This window comes from Magnolia sinica, chromosome 8 (assembly GCF_029962835.1).
Source record: "Magnolia sinica isolate HGM2019 chromosome 8, MsV1, whole genome shotgun sequence".
Classification (NCBI taxonomy): Eukaryota; Viridiplantae; Streptophyta; class Magnoliopsida; order Magnoliales; family Magnoliaceae; genus Magnolia; species Magnolia sinica.
Genome location: NC_080580.1, coordinates 85,471,629 through 85,491,464, shown reverse-complemented (window position 1 = coordinate 85,491,464; position 19,836 = coordinate 85,471,629). Strand labels below are relative to the sequence as shown.

General features: G+C 39.1%; 1 protein-coding gene across 1 annotated transcript; it reads left to right on the top strand.

The window, feature by feature from the left end:
- The first annotated feature begins 2,252 nt into the window (after nt 1–2,252).
- On the top strand, nt 2,253–16,679 carry LOC131253568 (uroporphyrinogen decarboxylase). Its single transcript, XM_058254607.1, has 6 exons — nt 2,253–2,458; nt 7,918–8,039; nt 10,463–10,573; nt 10,684–10,872; nt 11,958–12,083; nt 16,003–16,679. The coding sequence occupies exons 1-6, from the start codon at nt 2,350–2,352 to the stop codon at nt 16,516–16,518; spliced, it is 1,173 nt and encodes a 390-aa protein (XP_058110590.1). The 5' UTR covers nt 2,253–2,349; the 3' UTR covers nt 16,519–16,679.
- The last annotated feature ends 3,157 nt before the right edge of the window (nt 16,680–19,836 follow it).

Genomic DNA, 19,836 nt, shown 5'->3' with positions numbered 1-19,836 from the left:
CATCATCGTGAGGCCCATAGAACTTGGTGACGTCACTTCAGTGGATGGGGCTGGTTTTTGCTCCAGGCGATTCTCATGGTGGAGCCAACATATTCCAAGGGTTGGATGATGCATTAACATGATAGGTTGGAAGTTAATGGATGGGTAGATCGTGTATTATTGTCCAACCCGTTGGATTTGAAACCTCCTCATCCACATCCCTAAACCTTTAAAATGGGACGCAGGTGACCTATTGTTGATCTCAACCATTCATTTATTCATGCATGTATCTGCGCGAATTTATAATAAGCCAACTGTCCAAACAGCTGAGCCAAAGTTACAATGAGAAGATGATTGTATCCATCTGATCACCCTTGAAATTTGGACCACCAGCTACTTGTTTTAACCATTATTGATGGACAGCAATTGGATGGCTAGGATTGCTTGATCAGTGTGAGATTAGAGTTGTGGTACCATCCACAATGTGCCGTACGGTTTGGATGATCTGGATAGCCAGCCGAGGGCATTTTGGCCATTTAAAATGTAAGCGCTTGGGACATTTGTGGCATTTAGGAAAACGAAGGGATATTTCTGGCATTTCCAGGACGACATCTATCCTTCGATGATCGAAGCGAATCCTATCGGAGGCTTGGGATAGCGTATTGACATGACAGAGGATAAGAAATTAAGTTGAAAGACCGAACTGCCCCTGTCGTAAAGACCGAATAACTGAGCCTACTAGATTTCAACTTCAACTTCATTAACCGTCACCAATTTCCAACGAAATTACCATCATGCCCTTTCATAAGTTGGTTTCTCATGGGCCATGTCGCACGGATGGAAGATGAATTGTAGCAACAACCCAGCCACAGCACGTGTGGCATACGTGTGCATCAATCCAGACCGTCCCAAGTCATTGGCCCACTGTTGATGGAGCATATCCCAAACATTAGACTGATCCTACAAACAAATACATCCAATTTGCCTTCTGAATTTGGACCCTTGATCATTTCCCTTCTAATAACCACGTGATGGCCCACACATGGTTGCCGATCATATGAGCGTGGTTGCAGCCGGCCTTAAAGCCATGTTGGTATATAAGATTGCTCTGCTATTATTAAAAATCTCTATGTTGGTAAGTTGGAATGGTGGGCCCCACTATTCCAACAAGAAGTTGGGGCCTACCACGAAGACGTGACCCACCTACGTTGTTGAATGTGGACCGTTTATCCCTTTACTTCTAACCGTCCAATCTCACATACTAAAATGGTACTTAATGATGTCCCTTGATTGATGAATGACCTGTATCTTTCACACACGCATGGGAGGGGGTGGCCTCTTACGGAAACAAATCCGGGGGCGTTATTTGATACTCTGGTAGGCACGATGCTTGATACACAGACACAGAATTTGTTCACTTTTCCTTATGGTAGTTGGAATTAAGCCAACTAAATTGTGGTCGAAAATCAGATTGGTTGGAGAGTTCCTAACATCTGATTCAGGAATTATTTTTGGAAAAATGGCCATGGATGTTCTCATTTGTAACCGTCCAATAAATTTCTATCAATCCATTGTCATTAATCCAATCAAGTGTTCCTTTTTTGTTAATGGTTTGATTTATAACAGTATATATCAAGAGTACAAATTCTGAGGCCTTGTATTATACGGTGCAGCCCATACCATGGGGCCCACCTTGTGCATGTATTGTATATCCACACTGTCCATCTGTTTTGGGAGATCATTTCAGGCCATGAGCCTAAAATTGAAGCTAATCTGAATCTCATGTGGACTATACTATAAGAAACAGTAGTAGTTGAATGCTCCACCATTAAAACTTTCAAGGGCCCACCATAATGTTTACGTAATGTTTATTTTCCATCCAACCCGTTGGTAAGGTCAAAAAAACCTGGATGAAGGTAGAAAAACAAATACCAGCTTGATCCAAAACTTTTGTAGTTCACAAAAATGTTTTAATGGTCAATCACCACTGTTTCCTACAGAATGGTCCACCTGACATTTGGATCAGCTTCATTTTTTGGGTCATGCCCTAAAATGATCTGAAAAAACGGATGGACGGCACAGATATACAATACATATATCAAGGTCTACTGTAATGAAGTATCATACACTGCCAGAGTATCAAACAATCGAGCAGTAACGTGCATCAGCCGCGGGCCATGTTGTCATTTAACTGTCCAGGGGTAATATCGGAAACAAAGGGTATTTACGTAATATCAACGTAAAAAATTCTATCCTCAGCTCTTTTTTTCTTCAGAGAGAGAGAGAGAGAGAGATTTGGGTTGAGAAATGCGTAGGAATTTCACGTATATCGTTTGAATCTGTTTCTCCGTCCATCGAGGCAAAACGAATATGTCGTGCGTTTACAGCTCCCTTCCTCTCTCGTCCCCTTCAATCCTCCCAAAATCAAACGCCCTTTCTCGCTCCAAATCGTCGGTCAAGATCCGATGCACTGTCGGAGGTATTCCTACTCTTCCAGAATTCCTCTTTTCCTCATTAAAAAGTTTCAAGAACTTCAATTCTTTTAATTTGCTATTTTTCCTTCATGATTTTATCTTTGTAATTTTCTGCAATTTGGAGATTTTTTTTTTTTTCTGGAAAGAGATCTCTGTTGGGATTATGCATTTTCTAATAACCCGATTTTCTAGCATGATTATAATACCCAGCGACTGGATCAATTCGTTCGGTCCTGAGTCGATTCACGGCTCGCCCGAGTCGGGCCTATCCTACTACTGACTCGTGGTGCTGAACCGAATCAGACTCAGCAAAGTTCGAGTCGACTTGGATGAGTCGCATCCGATTCGGACGGTCGGCAATCCGTGTGTTCTAGCACTAGTAGGTAGTAAGGACTTGATAATTCATGCAATGCTAAATGGGCCTGATCTGGGCCCCTGGGCCCATGTAATTGTTTGGCCTGGTCTTTTGGCCCACTTCCCGCCTCTGACGGTTAAAAGTGGGCCTGGACCTGAGTATTGGCTAAATTTCAGTAGAGAAGTTCTTGCATTTGTTCAACGGCATGATCTGGTCCGTTTATCAAATGGGCCTCAAATTTAGGTCTGGGTCCAGGTAACCGCGCTTAATGGGCTTGTTGAATTAGGGCTTGGGCATGATGGGTGGATATTTTTGTTGGGCCTGACATGGGCCCAGTCCAGGCTCATGGTCCTTCAGAGGTGCTTTACACATCCCATGGTTGGCTAGGGTCTTTATCAGCTTAACTGTTTTCTAGTTACTATTAGCTTTCTCTGGTTGTTAGTAGTTCTGTAATTTTAATTGGGTCACCTCACAAAAGGAGATTTTCATACCCCAGACCAAGATATCAAATTTTGCGGGGACCGATTTGACTCATCGGAGTCAACTCAGTTCGGTGGTCTTCGCTCGATCGTGAGTGTTTCAGCCCTGGGAAAATTGCCCTCTGAAACTCAGTCTGAAGCTATTCATGGACCTCGCTTTGTGATGGGCGCACCACACATGAGAGAAAAGCCTGTGTGTTTTGTTTGTTCTCATATGGACTTTGTATGTTGTACTAAAACACTTCCAAGAACTTTGCTAGAGGCAAATGCATGCGCGATAAAGCTCAGGTACACACCACACTTAGGTGTGAATCCGTTCCAAAAACAAAATAAATGTAGTCCAGTCAACATGTGGGACCCATATTAGAAACAAGTGGTTGGGTTAAAAAACTTCAACCAAGTTTTTTAGAGTCGCACATTTCTTTTGCTAACCATGGCCCAACTAAAGAATGGATCAACGTGATTCTTGGGCTATGGCATCAATATAGTGGTGCCATTTTGATGTTTGGATTTTACCTCAGGCCTACCATGCCATGCTTGAAATCTCTAGCTATCAGGATTATCGATTGGCACTAAAAAATAAGAGAGGTGTCATCAGACTAGGAACTGGTTTGGTTGTATGCTCTTCCAGATTGTAAGATTTTTCTCATGGTTTCTCAAGTATCTCGCAATGGGGTTGCTAATCCCCTTTTATAGACTCCGATCATCCATCTCGGATCTTCAACACCCCAGAGGGAAATGCCCCCGTAATGCTTTGGAAAAGCCAGTCCACATTAACCTTTTGATTTGAATAGTTGCAAATGGATTTACAAAATAAATATCATTTGTAAAATTAATTGTATTAGAACACGGTTTTAAACATCTTGATTAGAAAACTGTTGTGGGGAATACTTGAGTCTTCACCATGAACGATTAGGATCAAGAGGGCCTCATGGCCATTGATCCAAGAATGCTAGTGCATGTGTGGCATGTACATGCGCTTTATGGCACAAGCGTGTGTGCTTGGCACAGCTCCACTTCCAAAATAGACAATTAAATAGCATAACTGTATCATGGTAACCTAGCATTATGTGTGGTTCGAGAAATATGATTGAAAAGTTTAGGCTGTTTTGACATGATTTATTGAAATGCTAATTAGACCATGAAACTACGATACTCTGATCCTTCGAGAAAACTAGAGTACCCAACTTAGATGCTTAGATAAGGATAAGGGATCTACTTTACCCATGATTTGAACTCTAAATCTACACTTGCTTTGGACTCTAGGCATAATACTTATTTGGACTTGCAGTCTCCAGAATGTCGGAACATGTCTGTACTTCGATATAGAGGTTTTATTGATATGCATCTTTTTGTATCAAAATTCATCATCAACACATTCAGATACTACGACCATCATATTGGAATACGTCCAATACACATGTCCAATGCCATTACATCACTATTTTATAACTATTCGTATATTCATCAAGGAAGATAATTGTCATATATATGTTAAATGTAATTTATCTCATCTTTTTGGAGTTTTCAAAATCATTTTCATGCTGATACATGCTGATAGGGCCATAAAGTCTTCATTTCAATTTTTTCCCAACATTTTGCTTTTAAATTAAAAAAAAAACAAACTCTTTTCTTCATTTCAACCATGTAGGAAGCTTGAAACTCATTTTGTACTAGATCTAGGCCTATTTTGGGGATCAAAACACAAGATTTGACGGAGAGGGTCACTTGCTATCACCCCTCTGTGATGTTATCACCCCTCTGTGATGTTGTGTCAGTTCTTCTTGTTTCATTACTAAAAGTTTTAGTTGCCATTCAAAAAGAGAAAAAAAAAAGAATTGATAATAAATTGTAATATCTAGGCTAAATGCTGAACTTGTTCTATTGCTGAAAAATATTTTAACATAATTATCCTTGTTAATTGTAACCTATCCTTGTCCTATATTGAGAATTTAGTATTTAAGAGCAATTCGACGATATTGGCCGAGATATCCCACCTGTGCGATACGAAACGCATAGGTAATGCCAATATATCCCATATGTTCGATCCGGTGAGCATTTTTAATTTTCGATTTATTTTTTTGTTGAAATTATGTTAAATTAATGTCAAATGGTTAAAAATCCATTGGTTCTTCATGTTTTGTATGAAAAATCATGGAGTTTGAGCTTTAATTTCAATATCCATTGGTTCTTCATGTTCTCCATGTTTTTTCTCGAAATTTTCCTTCAACCAGCTGTCAATTGAGACTAATTTCGAAGTATTTAGGAGTATTTGATGAAATGATCATCACATACGCTCTAATTTTGAAATTTGAGCGTAGGTGGTTTGATTTGGGAAAAATTGGAAAAAAAAAAAATCGAAAATTTCCCAATTTATCCCAAATTGCTTGTAATGTTGCATTCCAAACATGAAATCAAGCATGTATGAGGGCTGATCTACTGATTTGTTAACTTCTTGTCAATTTTCAGAAAATAAAATCCTTTTTTAATTAAATAATAATAAAATATTAATATTTTTTTCAAAATTTCCCTTCAAACAACTGTCAATTGAGACTAATTTCGAAGTATTTAGGAGTTTTTGATGAAATTATCATCACATACACTCAGTGTTATGCTTTCAATTTGGGAAACCTATTAGTTTAGTCAAACAACACATAACTTAGGACCCTATACAAAGGAAACCTATTATGTGCACTTCTTTTTTGAGATGTTATGATTTAAAAGTGTATATTAAAGTCTTTTTTAACAATCCCTAAAATTTTCATTGAAAAATTCAACTATTTTCCCAATGTTTCCTTATGTTTCTCAAAAAGGGCGATAAATTACCTGATACAAATGATATATCCTGCGCGATAACCGATACGTATTTGTATCCCAAGGATGCGATACGTAACGCGATACTGATATTTTGAACACTGCTTAAGAGGATCTATCATTTTCAATACTTGCCTTGATATCTATGTCCATACTCATGTAACTTAGCCATGAACTCTAAAGGGAAAACCTCAGTTGCAGGATCCTTCTAACTAGGTGCTACTCTTGCTTCAAATTCCTACTTCGGACTGTCACTCTCACTCTTGCTTCCTAGCTATTTATACTTATTCACATTTTGAAAGAGATGCTTCCTTGCTCCCGCCCCCAAATTTGTTGCTGCTTCACTTCACGCTTCGTGCAACTATAGGGCACACTCCACAATGGGCTTTGTAAATATGAAGCTCAGGAGTGCTTTGTGGGGGAGTCGAGGAGAGTGTTTCCATGGTTCTCACTCTTACATGCCAAAACTATGTATAGAGATGAGGCTAGAAGCGCCCAATAATGCCTAGGAGTCTTCTGCTTGAAGGATTGGCAGTCTCAATCAAGTTTCCCTTCCTTGGGAGTCTGTATATGAATGCATTTGCTGGGTATCAGTTGCTATGTTGTGGGAAGATAGCTAATTCTGCAGTCATGTATAGCTGAGGCCTTCTACATGCCACCACCTGTACTAAGCTGGCTAGTGTGTGGAATACTTGGTCTGCCAATCAGTTGCAGCTCACCAGGTAGATTCCTGGCCCAAGAATCAAGTTGACCACACAACTGGTGGACTGCTGTGGGTGAAACAAATCGGAGGTTAAGAAACCTGGACGCATTTTTCTAGCTGTCTTTCATACATTATGCTCCACCTGGTGGGAAAGCCTGTCTGATTCACAGGCCATGGAATCAACGTGGTACTTGGTAGGGCCCACCCATTGAACAGTTTGGATCTTGTGTACATGTGACATCTTGGCACATGCAGTGCCGTGTACAGGAGGCGCTGAAATATACAAACTTGTGTTATTTGAAAACATGTTGCGGACAGTTGCTATCCAAGAAAAGGTACATGGAGTGCTCATTGGATTGCCTGTCTACCATATGACATCAAACCGAAGTGCTGCCTCCGATTAAAGCTAATTCTGTTGACCAGTGTTGGAGTATTGTTATCACGCTATGTATCACACTCTTGAGATACAAGAATATCATGGGAAACATTGGGAAATATTTTATGTATCATGTGATGTGTCACAATTTGAGGGACTGGGGAACTTTTCAATAACATATTAAGAAACAGTGGAATTTTTTAGTTGAAACTTCAGAAGATGTTAAAAGACACATGATTACACACGTAGAACTCAAAACATTACCAAAAAAACAACTATGGATATTAGTTTTGTATTGTTAAGGGACAAAACAATGTGTTACTAGACAAAACTAATGCATCCAAAATCCCTCTTCAAACTTGATTTCTCCACCAAATTCACGTTTCGAAGGGGCACAGAGAGTTTTTTTTTTTTTTTTTTTTTTTTAAAATTTTATAATTTCCTGATTTTCGCTGGTTTATGCTGATTTTAACTGGAATTTCATAAATATTGCCCAAGTACTGATGATATATTGGCAAAATATCGCAAATATCTTGATATATTGGCATGCATTGATGATATTATTATGAATACATGGGAATTTTTGTGTTCGGATGGTTTCGTATCACTAACTTGCAATACCTAAAATTTTGGTCTTTACAATCCATACATTGAACATGCCATTAGCTTGCTTATGTTGTTTATACTCCGCTATATTAAAAGTTAACTTTCTAATTCTTGCTTCTTCCTTTTTCCAGAAACTGTTGCAGTACCGAAAGTTGCTGGTATTGCTGAACCGCTCCTACTTCAATCTGCTCGAGGGGAAAATGTTGAAAGACCCCCAGTTTGGCTGATGAGGCAAGCGGGGAGGTACATGAAGGCAGGTTTGACAGTTGCTACAGTTTTGGCTAGAGTTTGTCATGCTTAGGGCTTGTTCTTTGGCATTATTTCCTAATTATCTAACTAAGATTAATTTGAAGAAGGAACTCATTTTTATACTGATTCGATTATCCTTGCCCTTTGCAACCATAATTTCCCTTTTTGTCCGTGCATTTGGGTTCCGTGCTTTGAACTATTCGAGCAAGTATCTAGTATTTAGATTTTGTTTATATTGAAATAGTTATGTACTGATATATGCATGATATATGCTATTTCTGCTCTAATTCAATCTCATCGTTCTATGGCAGCATTTGCTATTGGTAAGTGATGTCTAGGAAAAAATTTCTCTAACTCTTTTTGTATAAATTTATAAATATAGGAAAATAGATATCAAATTTCAGTGGATAAATCTGGTATGGAAAACCTTTGTTTTTAAGCTGTAACATAAGTAGCTAGTCAACTTAAACCTTAAGTGTTTACATATTATATTTGGGGATAATCTGACCGCAACGCTTTTGAAACGATGAAGGTGACAGGGATTGAGTGGAGTCTGTGATTGTGGATTTTACTGCTATTGTAATGGACATGGGAGCAACCCCATGTTTTATTGTAAATTGTAATATATATATATATATATATATATATATATTCAATGAATTGTAGTTATTGAATACACGGACAAATAGGCACTAGTAAAATGCATGTGGGTGTTTTGGGTATGTAAAATATCTAGAACAGATAAGAGATTTATGCTTTTATATAGGCCAAAAAGATCCCTTTCAACAAAAAAATTAAAATAAAAAAATAGAGCCATTGTGGAATAAGTATTTGACTTTAGGATCTCATACATTTTAGCTAGCTCCTGAAGAACTTGCATTGTTTTAACATTAACTTAGTTTGATACATACAATGTCTATAGCATATTCTAGTTTTCATTAGGGTTAGTTACACTTGTTTGTTGCAATTAAGGGTGGCAATGGGTCAGGTTCAGGTGGGGCTGATGTCAACCTGAGCCCAACAAGTTTGCTAAACGGGCTAAGAAATTTTTTTCCCAAACCCAACCTGCAGCCCTTACCCAAAATGCCCAACTGACACACTTAGTATTCAATGAGCCCGAGCCTGACCTGACCCATTGAATTGTAATCACATCAGGCTTGACCTGAGTCCTAATTGGACTAAGCATTTGCAGCACTTGTTGTGCTAGAAGCGGCAAGGAAGTATTACAACCTTCAAGTTGAGGAAAAAAACTCTATACTGACATTCTGTTTTGGATTTCAAGTGGGGTCAGGTCTGCTCATCTAGTGTGGCTAATTGATAACCTATATCAGTGGATTGGGTGAGGTAGCGTTCAACCTGAGCCCAAGCCATTCACTTACTGGCCCAAGCTCAGCCTACTACCCATTTAGCATATCCCAAACCCGGCTTCAAGTGGGCAGAGGAAGTTGACCAATAGGCTGGCCAGACCCATTGCTGCCCCTATCTGTGACAGGCCTTGTTTGGTCTTTCACAGCTAGGCCTTGTTTGGTCCATCACAGCTAGGCCTTGTTTGGTCTATCACAGCCAATGTTTTAAATATCGTTATCGCGTAATGTATTGCATCATTGGGATACAGATAAATATCGGTTATCGCATGGGATATATCGGCTGTATCGCGTAATGTATCGCTATTGTTGGAAATTGATTGAATTTTTCAATGAAACTTGAGGGATTGTTGAAAAAGACATCAATACACACTTAGAAATCAAAACATTACAAAAAAAAAAAAGTACACATAATAGGAGTTTTCTTTGTATGGGGTCCTAATATATGTGCTTTTCAACTAAACCGATGCAAGTATATTCAAAGTCTATTCATATAATTTATAAATGTAAGAAGACATGTATGGAAACACAAGTAATACATTCAAAAGCAAAAGAAGAATCACTATATCAGGTTACATACATGTTTAATTTTTTGTTTGAATACAAAGATTGCAACTGATTTGTGAGAAATTGAAAAGTTTTGAATTTTCTCAAATTTCCACAACTTGATCCATCTCCCCCAAATCTCAAAATTGAAATTCCAAATCCATGATTTTTCATGGAAAACATAAATAATCATAAATTTGTAATCATTTGACACTGGTTTAAAGTGATTTACTACAAAAACATAGATTAAAAATTGAAAATGCTCACTGGATCGAATAGGTGGGATTTATCGGCACTACCTATGTGTTTCGTATCACACAGGTGGGATACAAGATATATCGTGGGATATATCGGCTGATATCGTCAATATTTGAAACATTGTTCACAGCTAGGCCTTGTTTGGTCCATTGTGCTGGCTTTTCTATTGTCTGAGTCACTGCAACTTATTGAAATCTGTTATCTTGAAATTTGTTGTTTTTAGCATTCATGTATTTGTTTTCTTTTTTTCCTTTGACAGAGTTATCAATTGATCTGTGAGAAGTATCCTTCTTTCCGTGAAAGATCAGAAAATGTCGATCTCGTAGTTGAAATATCTTTACAACCTTGGAAGGTTTTCAAGCCTGATGGGGTGAGAATGCCTTTCTAGGAATCATTTCATTCCCCCTTTCTTTTTCCTTTGAGATTGTCTGATTTCCTGCTATGATCTTATCATCCTTTGATTTCCATATCTTGTGACAGGTTATTCTATTTTCAGACATTCTTACTCCTCTACCAGGGATGAATATACCTTTTGACATTGTAAAAGGGAAGGGACCAGTCATATACAATCCTCTAAGGACAACCGCTGATGTTGATCAAGTGAGAGAATTTGTTCCTGAGGAATCAGTTCCTTATGTTGGGGAAGCGTTGACAATCTTGCGGAAAGAGGTTTGATATATCATTCTCATTTCTTTGAAGTTTCCAAGTGATTTTTTGCTTAGTCATTTATTATATATATTACAGGCAAGGTATTCCATAACAGTAACAGTGGCTGTAACGGCCACCACCATTACCTTTATGATACGGGTTGTAATGGCCATTGCAATCTCTCTTTTTTTATTAAAAAAAAAAAAAAAACCAGAAAACTTGTGTCAGTCTCACAATGGACCGTTACGGGGCAGCTATGGCCTTTGCGTGGGAGGTGTGACGGCCGTTACGGGTCATTTTTTCCATAATGGCTGTTACGGACTTACGGCCCCAAAACATGTAACGGTTGTCACTGTTACCTTTACGTAATGGCCTTTACAGCCATTATGGCAAACCATGCTTACAGGCCTTCAATATTATGGGAATGTTTAAGATTCTGAAGTCAATAATGATACTCAAAAGAAGTGCTACGGATAATTTAAGTTCTCCTTAAATAAACTCATCTACTGTACATGAGGCATACTTAGAAGTCTATCTAGACTGTCCAAATCATGGGCACCATTTTAGATGGTTGGAACCCAATGCACTGACCGGATAATCCTAACCATCCACTTAGTGGCCGTCAGCACTCTCAATTAGTGTGTTTCAGGCTATGCTCCATCCACAATTATTTGGATTGATGCATATGTACGCCATGTGGAGGGTGGATGAGTCATCACCAATGCTGTTTAAAAGACTAGGCGACTTGGACCAACTCGTCCAGTCTTGAATTAAGTTGAAACTTGGCCAAGTTGGGGGTGAAACAGCCTGACTCAGCTGCGTAAGGGGTGATGTGTTCGGCTGACTCTTGGTGTTGAACTGGATTGGGTCAGTGCCAGTCTGAGCTAACTGAGACGAGTTGCATGGGACTCATCTAAGTCTTAAAACCATTCCACCACTTGAGACATGGGGCATCAATTAGTTGGTTCATAAAAGGATTCAAGTTAACAATATTTGCTTTAGCTTTGTTGTGCAATTGGAAGCTTCAAACTATTACTAAAGTTCTCTAAAGCATACATCTAAACATTGTTTCTTGCATAGTTTCAATCGCTTCCTTACTTGGTCAGGTAAACAATCAATCAGCCGTTCTGGGCTTTGTTGGTGCTCCGTTCACGCTTGCATCTTATGTGGTTGAAGGCGGTTCATCGAAGCACTTCACAAAAATAAAGACTCTAGCTTTCTCTCAACCAAAGGTATGGAAATGGGCACCACCATTCAGTATGTTTTCTTGGCTATCTCACTCAATGGCTAGTGGTGGGTATCTTAACTCAATGTATACTTTGGTATTGTTGGATGTGGACACTGGGTAACAGTACGAATCCATTGTCTACTTGCTTGTGTGAGTTTGATGGGCAGCTTTACAGCAAACTTACCAACATGGAGCACATGTGTGAGATCAGAGGTGCTTTTGGGGGAAAAAAAAGCATGAGATCAGGGCCATTCGTCAGGTGGGGTACTGTGCATCTCCTGAGCTGAAAATCAGAGTGGCCATGCATCAGTCTGGCTGCACTTGTGTGAGAAAAATGGATGGTTGGCAGTCTGTGCATCTCCTGGGCTGAAAATCAGACTGGCCATGCGTGCGTGCGTGTGTGCCCGCCCATATCTTGCATGTTTGTGTGTGATGGATAGATCATTGGCAATAATGACATGCATATATACATATTTCTTCTACTTATGTGGCCTGCCTCAAGAGTGGACAGGCCTGATTGATCCAGGGCATGCTCATAGTGCGCTCTACCCTGATTAATGGCCCATATCTTGCACGCATTTTGGCACATGTGCCATGAAGTCCCTAGACCATCTCCTGTGAGCAAATCCACTTAGCATTCCTCCGTACCAGACGTGGCAACTCCAAAAGTCCTTCCATGCTGACATGCCTGGAAAATCTTATGATAATATCGAAGATACATTGTTATCATTAGCTAATGACCAAAAAAATCCTGATTAATGAAAATGCACCATTTTTTCTGCTTTTAGCATTGCAATAGTACAGTTTAGTAATAATAAAACTAGGAAGACAATGTACATTTTCCCAAAGCATACGAGCATGATGTCATTTTCCTCTGTTGCAAGCTCGTGTATGTCATTTTCCTCTGTTGCAACTATATAAGATTATAATGGTACATAAATAATGCCACAAAACCAGAGAAAAGATTAAGGTTTTTACCTAGGAGGAACTGGATGGTCTGCAACCCATGTATTTGCATAGAATGCGCCAGTTTTCAGTTTTGGCAAGTGGGGGCAATCTTTCTATATCTAGACTTTTAGTCAGTTGCACCTCATTGTCGATGAACCATGTGCCAAATATTATGTGTAGAACAGTTGCAACCTTTCAATTTGTGTGGTGTACAAATGGACTGTTAAGAAGATAAATACAATAATGATCCACATTCAACTGAAAAGGTCCCAATCAGTGTTCATAGTATCGATGTTGCTACAAGTTTCTCTAGCTAGGGATACAAAAACAATATCGATATTACCGATAATTGGAAATGCGGAGAAACATTAGGGAAACATGGGGAAAACGGTGGAATTTTTTAGTGAAACTTCAGGAGATGCTAAAATGCATATTTAGGAACTAAAAAATTGCAAAAAGAATGTATACACAAGGCCTAAAAGCATCTGCTGTCGTAAGAAATTAGACCAACCATCCCATCAATCCCATCTGTCTATCCAAGCATCCAACCTTCCACCTAAGCATCCATCGATATTTTAGAATATCGCGATATTATCGTTGACAATTTGAACGCTGCATACAACCACGTGCCCATAAAAAAATGTGAAGTGGAATTTTTTATAATAAACAGATTTTTGGTGATACATTGGTGATATTACCAAAATATCACCTATGCACTGGTGATGTAAGTGACACCTGGAATTTACACAGTAAAAAATATTGGCAATACAAGTGAAACCTGAAATTTACACAGTCAAAAATATTGGTGATACTTAGTGATAAATCGTCGATACTTGGAATTTCTGATACTACCAGTATTATTGGTGTCGCCGAGTTGGAGATATGGATAATATCGGGGATTCTCCGAACAATGGTCCCAATATAGTTGACTTCGATCTTCCAACCTAGTAGGAGATTGGGGCATTGTCCATGTACAATGGGATGCAATGGACAAATGGTCAGGATTGGGTACTTCCTCCACCAGGACCTAGCTAGAGACAGGTGGTCATGTCAGGGGCTCTGTGGGGCCCACTGTGATCAATATGTGTTATCCACGCCGTCCATCTATTTTGAAAGATCATTTTAGGGCATGAGCCCAAAAAGGAGGCAGATTGAAGGCCCAAGTGTACCACACCATATGAGGCAGTGGGGATTGAAAGCTTGACGTTGCCAACATCTTGGGGGGCACAGAAGTTTTGGATCAAGCTGATACTTATGTTTTCCCTTCATACCATTCTGTGACCTTATGAGCAGAATGGGTGGAAAATAAACATCATGGTGGACCCTAGAAGTTTTCAACAGTAAAGTTCAATCGCCACTGCTTCATGTGGTGTGGTCCACTTGAGCATTCGATTTGCCTCCTTTTCGGGCTCATGCCCTAAAATGATCTTTCAAAATAGATGGATGGCATTGATAAAACATATAGATCACAGTGGGTCCCACAGAGCCCCTGACATGACCGTCCGTCTCTAGCTAGGTCCTGGTGGGGGTAGTTACCCAATCCGCCCATCAGGATTACCGAACCATGGCCCTGTTTGTCAGGATTGGAAAGCTGCTTATGCTATGTGCCGGTCACGTATCATATAATTCTATAAACATCACTAACCCCTTTTAACTGGGACGAAGGTCCCTCTTGATTAAATGTACCATCAGTCGGTAAATGATGGAGAATATTCATCAACCAATCATGCTATGGGCGCAGCAACCTCTGATTTATATAGTTGCCTATGGCAAAGATCCTTCTAGGTTTTGGCTTCCACCTAAAAGCTGTATTGATGTGTGTGTGACACCTCAGATTTGTTGTTAAAAAGGGGTCCCTGTTCAAGTTGATTAGAGGCTCCTTAGTGCCTTTGAATGCAGCTTTTGTTTGTAAAATCTTCTTCAAATTAGTTACATTTCCACCAGTACTCATTATCATTGAGGACCAGACTGCATGATTTCTGGCCAAGAACATGTTTGCAGCAGGGCCCATAGTTAGCAAAACTCCATGCATCTCAGAAGACAGGAAAAACCAAATTGTTTTTGGGCAAAAACTGAATTAAACACATTTTCTTTTTCAATAAAACATGTTTTATTCAAAAAAGAAAAAAAAGAAAAAGAAAAAAAGAAGACATTGGGAGGTAATTTAAAAAGTAGAGATTGGTGGTTGCCACTCATTAATAAAATTGAGTAGAAGGTGAAAACTTTTAGTAGATGTGGACATATTTATATCCGGATTACTTGAAAAGGAAGGAAGTTCATACATATAGAAATTCTAATTATTTTAATTAAAGTTTTCTATTCTAACCTTATTTATATAAAGAAGACATTGGGAGGCAATTTAAAAAGTAGAGATTGGTGGTTGCCACTCATTAATAAAATTGAGTAGAAGGTGAAAACTTTTAGTAGATATGGACATATTTATATCTGGATTACTTGAAAAGGAAGGAAGTTCATACATATAGAAATTCTAATTATTTTAATTAAAGTTTTCTATTCTAACCTTATATATAATGGACACATATGCACGCGCGCGCGCACACACACACACACATATACCTTTTTGTTCACTTAAAAATAAAAATAAAATCCTAGACCCTATTAAACCTTAACTTTTCATTCTCGAAAATTTTGGCATTTCCATTTTATTTTAACTGTAATTTTAACAATCAAGGCCGAATTAAACACGAACATTTCAAGTACCATTTTTTTTTTGCTGTATGTGATTTCAAGTACCATTTCAGGTAACTATGCTGGGGCCTGCCTAATGAGTGGCCTGGATCAACATGTTTGAATGTATGTCTATGAACAAGGCTTCATGTGGAAATATCCTTCACATTTCTCATGTTCCTTCCACTGTTAATTACAAGCAGCTCAGATTTTGTCATCTCATTCTAGGTATACAAGTAGGAGTAATGATATCTGATCCTTTTTTTCGTTTTCTTTTTCCCTTGTAGATTTTGCACGCATTACTACAGAAATTCACGACCTCCATGGCAAAGTACATTCAGTACCAAGCCGATAATGGTGCTCAAGCAGTCCAGATTTTCGACTCTTGGGCAACCGAGCTTAGCCCCGTTGATTTTGAGGAATTCAGCCTCCCTTACCTGAAGCAGATCGTCGATACTGTTAAACGGACACATCCAGACCTACCTCTGATCCTTTATGCAAGTGGGTCTGGGGGCTTGCTTGAGAGACTGCCTTTGACAGGTGTCGATGTTGTTAGCTTGGATTGGACGGTTGATATGGCGGAAGGTAGGAGACGGTTGGGATCTGGCATGGCGGTTCAAGGCAATGTGGACCCTGGTGCGCTTTTCGGGTCAAAAGAATTCATCACCACACGGATCCATGATGTGGTAAGAAAAGCAGGTAGCAGGAAACACATTCTAAATCTTGGCCATGGAATTGTGGTGGGCACCCCTGAGGAGAACGTGGCCCACTTTTTTGAAGTTGCAAAAGCTATCAGGTACTAATGCAGAACTGATTTTTGGTTTTAATGATTTTTATATGGATCATGTTTTCATTGCATACTGATTTTGTTTTTTTAGCTAGTTCTTGTAAACTGAAGTCAATTAGCTCCTACGGAGATTGTAGAAGGAACCCAATCAGAAAATTTTTGGTAGATTGAATTTCATTTTGGTTTTTTTTTTTTTTTAAAAAAAATTTTATTTTTATAATTTAAATTTATTATTATTATTATTATTATTATTATTATTTAAAAAATCAGGATTTAGAAATGATGGAGATTATGATAGTGTTTCATTTCAACACAAGTACAGGTCTCTGAGGCAAAGGACTCTCTGTACATGTGGGGCCCATCCAGACTGTTGATCTGATATGTGGGCCCATGATGCATATGGGTTGCTCGTAATATTTCCCATGTTGAAGATACTGTTCAATCAATGGCCTACAGATATTGTTCATGGAACAGAATGCAGCGACAGTCCACATTTGAGTGTTAAGATCTTCCAATGTATGAGATTATGGGGCATCAAATCAACAGCCCAGATCGAAAAACCATGGGTCATGCATGTAGGGAGTTCTTTGCTGAGGGTAAAGGACCCTATAATTCTCTGCTGGCCTAAGATGGTTGCTCCAGTTGGACCCAATGGCTCTGGATTTTAAAACGGTGAGCTACACTAGTGGTTCAACATCTTTCATTTTGAAAGAGTAGGGAAACTCTTCCTTTTTTGAGACTTACTAATCTGTAGTTAAACATGGATCGACGACCAGGATAAGTCCGACTTGGACTTGGTGGGACCCAATCCAGTTTAACAGCCAGATCAGTCACCTCTGAGTTAGGTGACTGAGGTCCATTCACTCCCATATTGGGTGTGCCGCGACTCGACTTGAGATCGGGAGTTGGTCCAAGTTGCTCAGTCGTCAGTCCATCCACTTTAAGGTCTGTCAACATGATAAGCCTAGAATTATCTTTGGCCCTGATTTTGAACTGTTAAGTGGGCCATCGGGCAGACCATATTGCATTTGGTAGGGTCGGCTAGGCTCATTGATGGTCCTACACATATAGGATTGAATAAGAAAGTGTTATGTTTCGAAAGTGTTGAAACTCCATGGAGAAAGCCCATCAAAGTAGCTGGAGAGAACTGATGGTCATTTGGAACAGTGGACCATTCTTCTTATTGCAAATATGGTAACTTCCAAATGCGCATTTATCAATGTCCTGGCTATTCATGGAACGTGAGAAGCAGATGAATAATCTTCTTCTGGAAGAAATTGAAGAATTTATTGGGAATCCTACAAGATCAACTCGTTCTTTTTTCTCTGACCGATGGTCAGTATTTCATCTGGGTTCGAATCCTCTTGAGAGGTCTATTAGATATCAGAAGTTGTCGAAGAAACAACAAGATATTTCTTTTGTCCCTTCCAGGCGCTCGGAAAATAAAGAAATGGTTGAATCATTGAGGTCTTGAATTCAGTAGAATATGTAGGACCTAGGGCTAGGGCTAGGGCTAGGGCTAGGGCTAGGGTCCAGATGGGCCCACAATCCAAATTATCAGCAAGTGATGTAAAGTTGGAGCTGGGCCTACCTGATGGCCCATTATAAAGTCTTGAATAATTAATAATATTAGGACCATGTCTGATCTATGGTCCTCATTGCTCAGCCCAAACCCTTGACCAATCTGGCTGGCCAAGCAAATTAGCAATCCTCTTAGGATAATAGTTCTAAAACTGGCTGATTCAACTCGGAACTCAGCCGAGTGGAGCTGACTTGAGAGTAACTTGAACCTGACTCGTGAAGACTCGTTGGGTCTGACTCGTTAACCAGGTTAGCTCGACTGGAGTCGCTGGCCTTATCAGACCACCTTTTTATAGAAAGGGAAAAGGGCCACACCATCATAATGAATGAACAAAAATTCGTCACACTTACAGGTGTTACACAGCTAGTCAGTGGGATTGTCCTGATTTTAAAAAATGGTGATCTTCAAGGTGGGGCCCATCTTTTTTACGGTACTGATGTCCTCAGAAAAAAGTAGCATGCTGACGGCAAAGATGGTACTGCCCAAGCTGTAGTGCTGTTGCCTGTAGGTGAAAGTCGTATTTATACGTAGATAACACAATTACGGGGCGAAACTCCAATGCAAAATACACATAATAGAATCAAGCAAAGCAAGCATAATTATACACACAAATCCAACAAGACAATCCGAAATTATTTTACTTGGAAAAACTCTTGCAGCAAAAACCCACGGCACAAGGTGACAAGTAATATACCATAAAAGTAAATTTACAAGAGATAGTAGATCTTACCTATTCGAACAACCATTGAATCTCCTTTGAAACCCTAATTATGCCCTTGAACATTTTAGAACACCTTATAAAGCTCTAATCCTCTTTAATCCACCCCCTAATCTCTCCATTACACTCATTATATATACTATCCAACTGGAAACGGAAACAAATCCCACACATAACTCTACGTGAGCAATGCGATGAGAACTTCGATGGCATTGACAGACATTGTAAACCAGTCGATCACATTGAAGATCCTTCATGCTATTGAGTAGCAACTTGCAAAACTGCCTAAGTAATGAAATGTGATTTGTTTTTGAATTTTTTTCGATGGGATTGAATAGGTCGACGTTATCCACGCAGCAATCTGCCGATGGCATCAATATATCTTGTTACAGGCACATTTAAAACATTAGACAACACTTACATGTGGCACTAATATAGGTACAAACCATCCAAATTGTGGGTCCCATTATTGATGGATCACATCTCTGAAAAATCATATTGATCAAGCAATAGTAACCATCCAATTAATGGCTATCAAATGTATGTTTAGAAGTGGAATAATGGTGGTCCAAATTTCAATGGAAAAAATCAGATGGTTGATGTTATTTTTTCCAGTGTAGTTCTTCAGTTAGGCTCCATCTGATGGTCAGTGATTTAGGCGGTCCAGATTAGCGTATAACCATGCCATTTGTACGTTTTGAAGAGTCACTACCATTTATTAGATGCTGCAAAACTAACACGGGAATCTAAACAAGCACAAAATACTAAGTCGGCTCGTATTACACGTGATATATATATATATATATATATATATATATATATATATATATATATTGTGTGTGTGTTTGTGTGTGTGTGTGTGTGTGTGTGTGTGTGTGTGATACCTAAATCAAAACCGTCCAAATTGTGCCCCAGTTTTGGAGGACGCGGATTTCTTGTGAAAGCATTTTGCAGGAAGTTCCTCCGCTGGGAACTCAGATGGGGCCCACTGTGATGTTTGTGAGAAATCCTCCCCTTCCATTAGTTTTGTGAGT

Excerpts from the sequence above, each read along its gene's own strand:
- LOC131253568 (XM_058254607.1), top strand. The coding sequence starts at position 2,350 with ATGTCGTGCGTTTACAGCTCCCTTCCTCTCTCGTCCCCTTCAATCCTC. Across the intron at positions 10,574-10,683 it reads AGGTTTTCAAGCCTGATGGG|GTTATTCTATTTTCAGACAT; the intron begins GTGAGAATGCCT and ends ATCTTGTGACAG. Across the intron at positions 10,873-11,957 it reads TGACAATCTTGCGGAAAGAG|GTAAACAATCAATCAGCCGT; the intron begins GTTTGATATATC and ends TTACTTGGTCAG.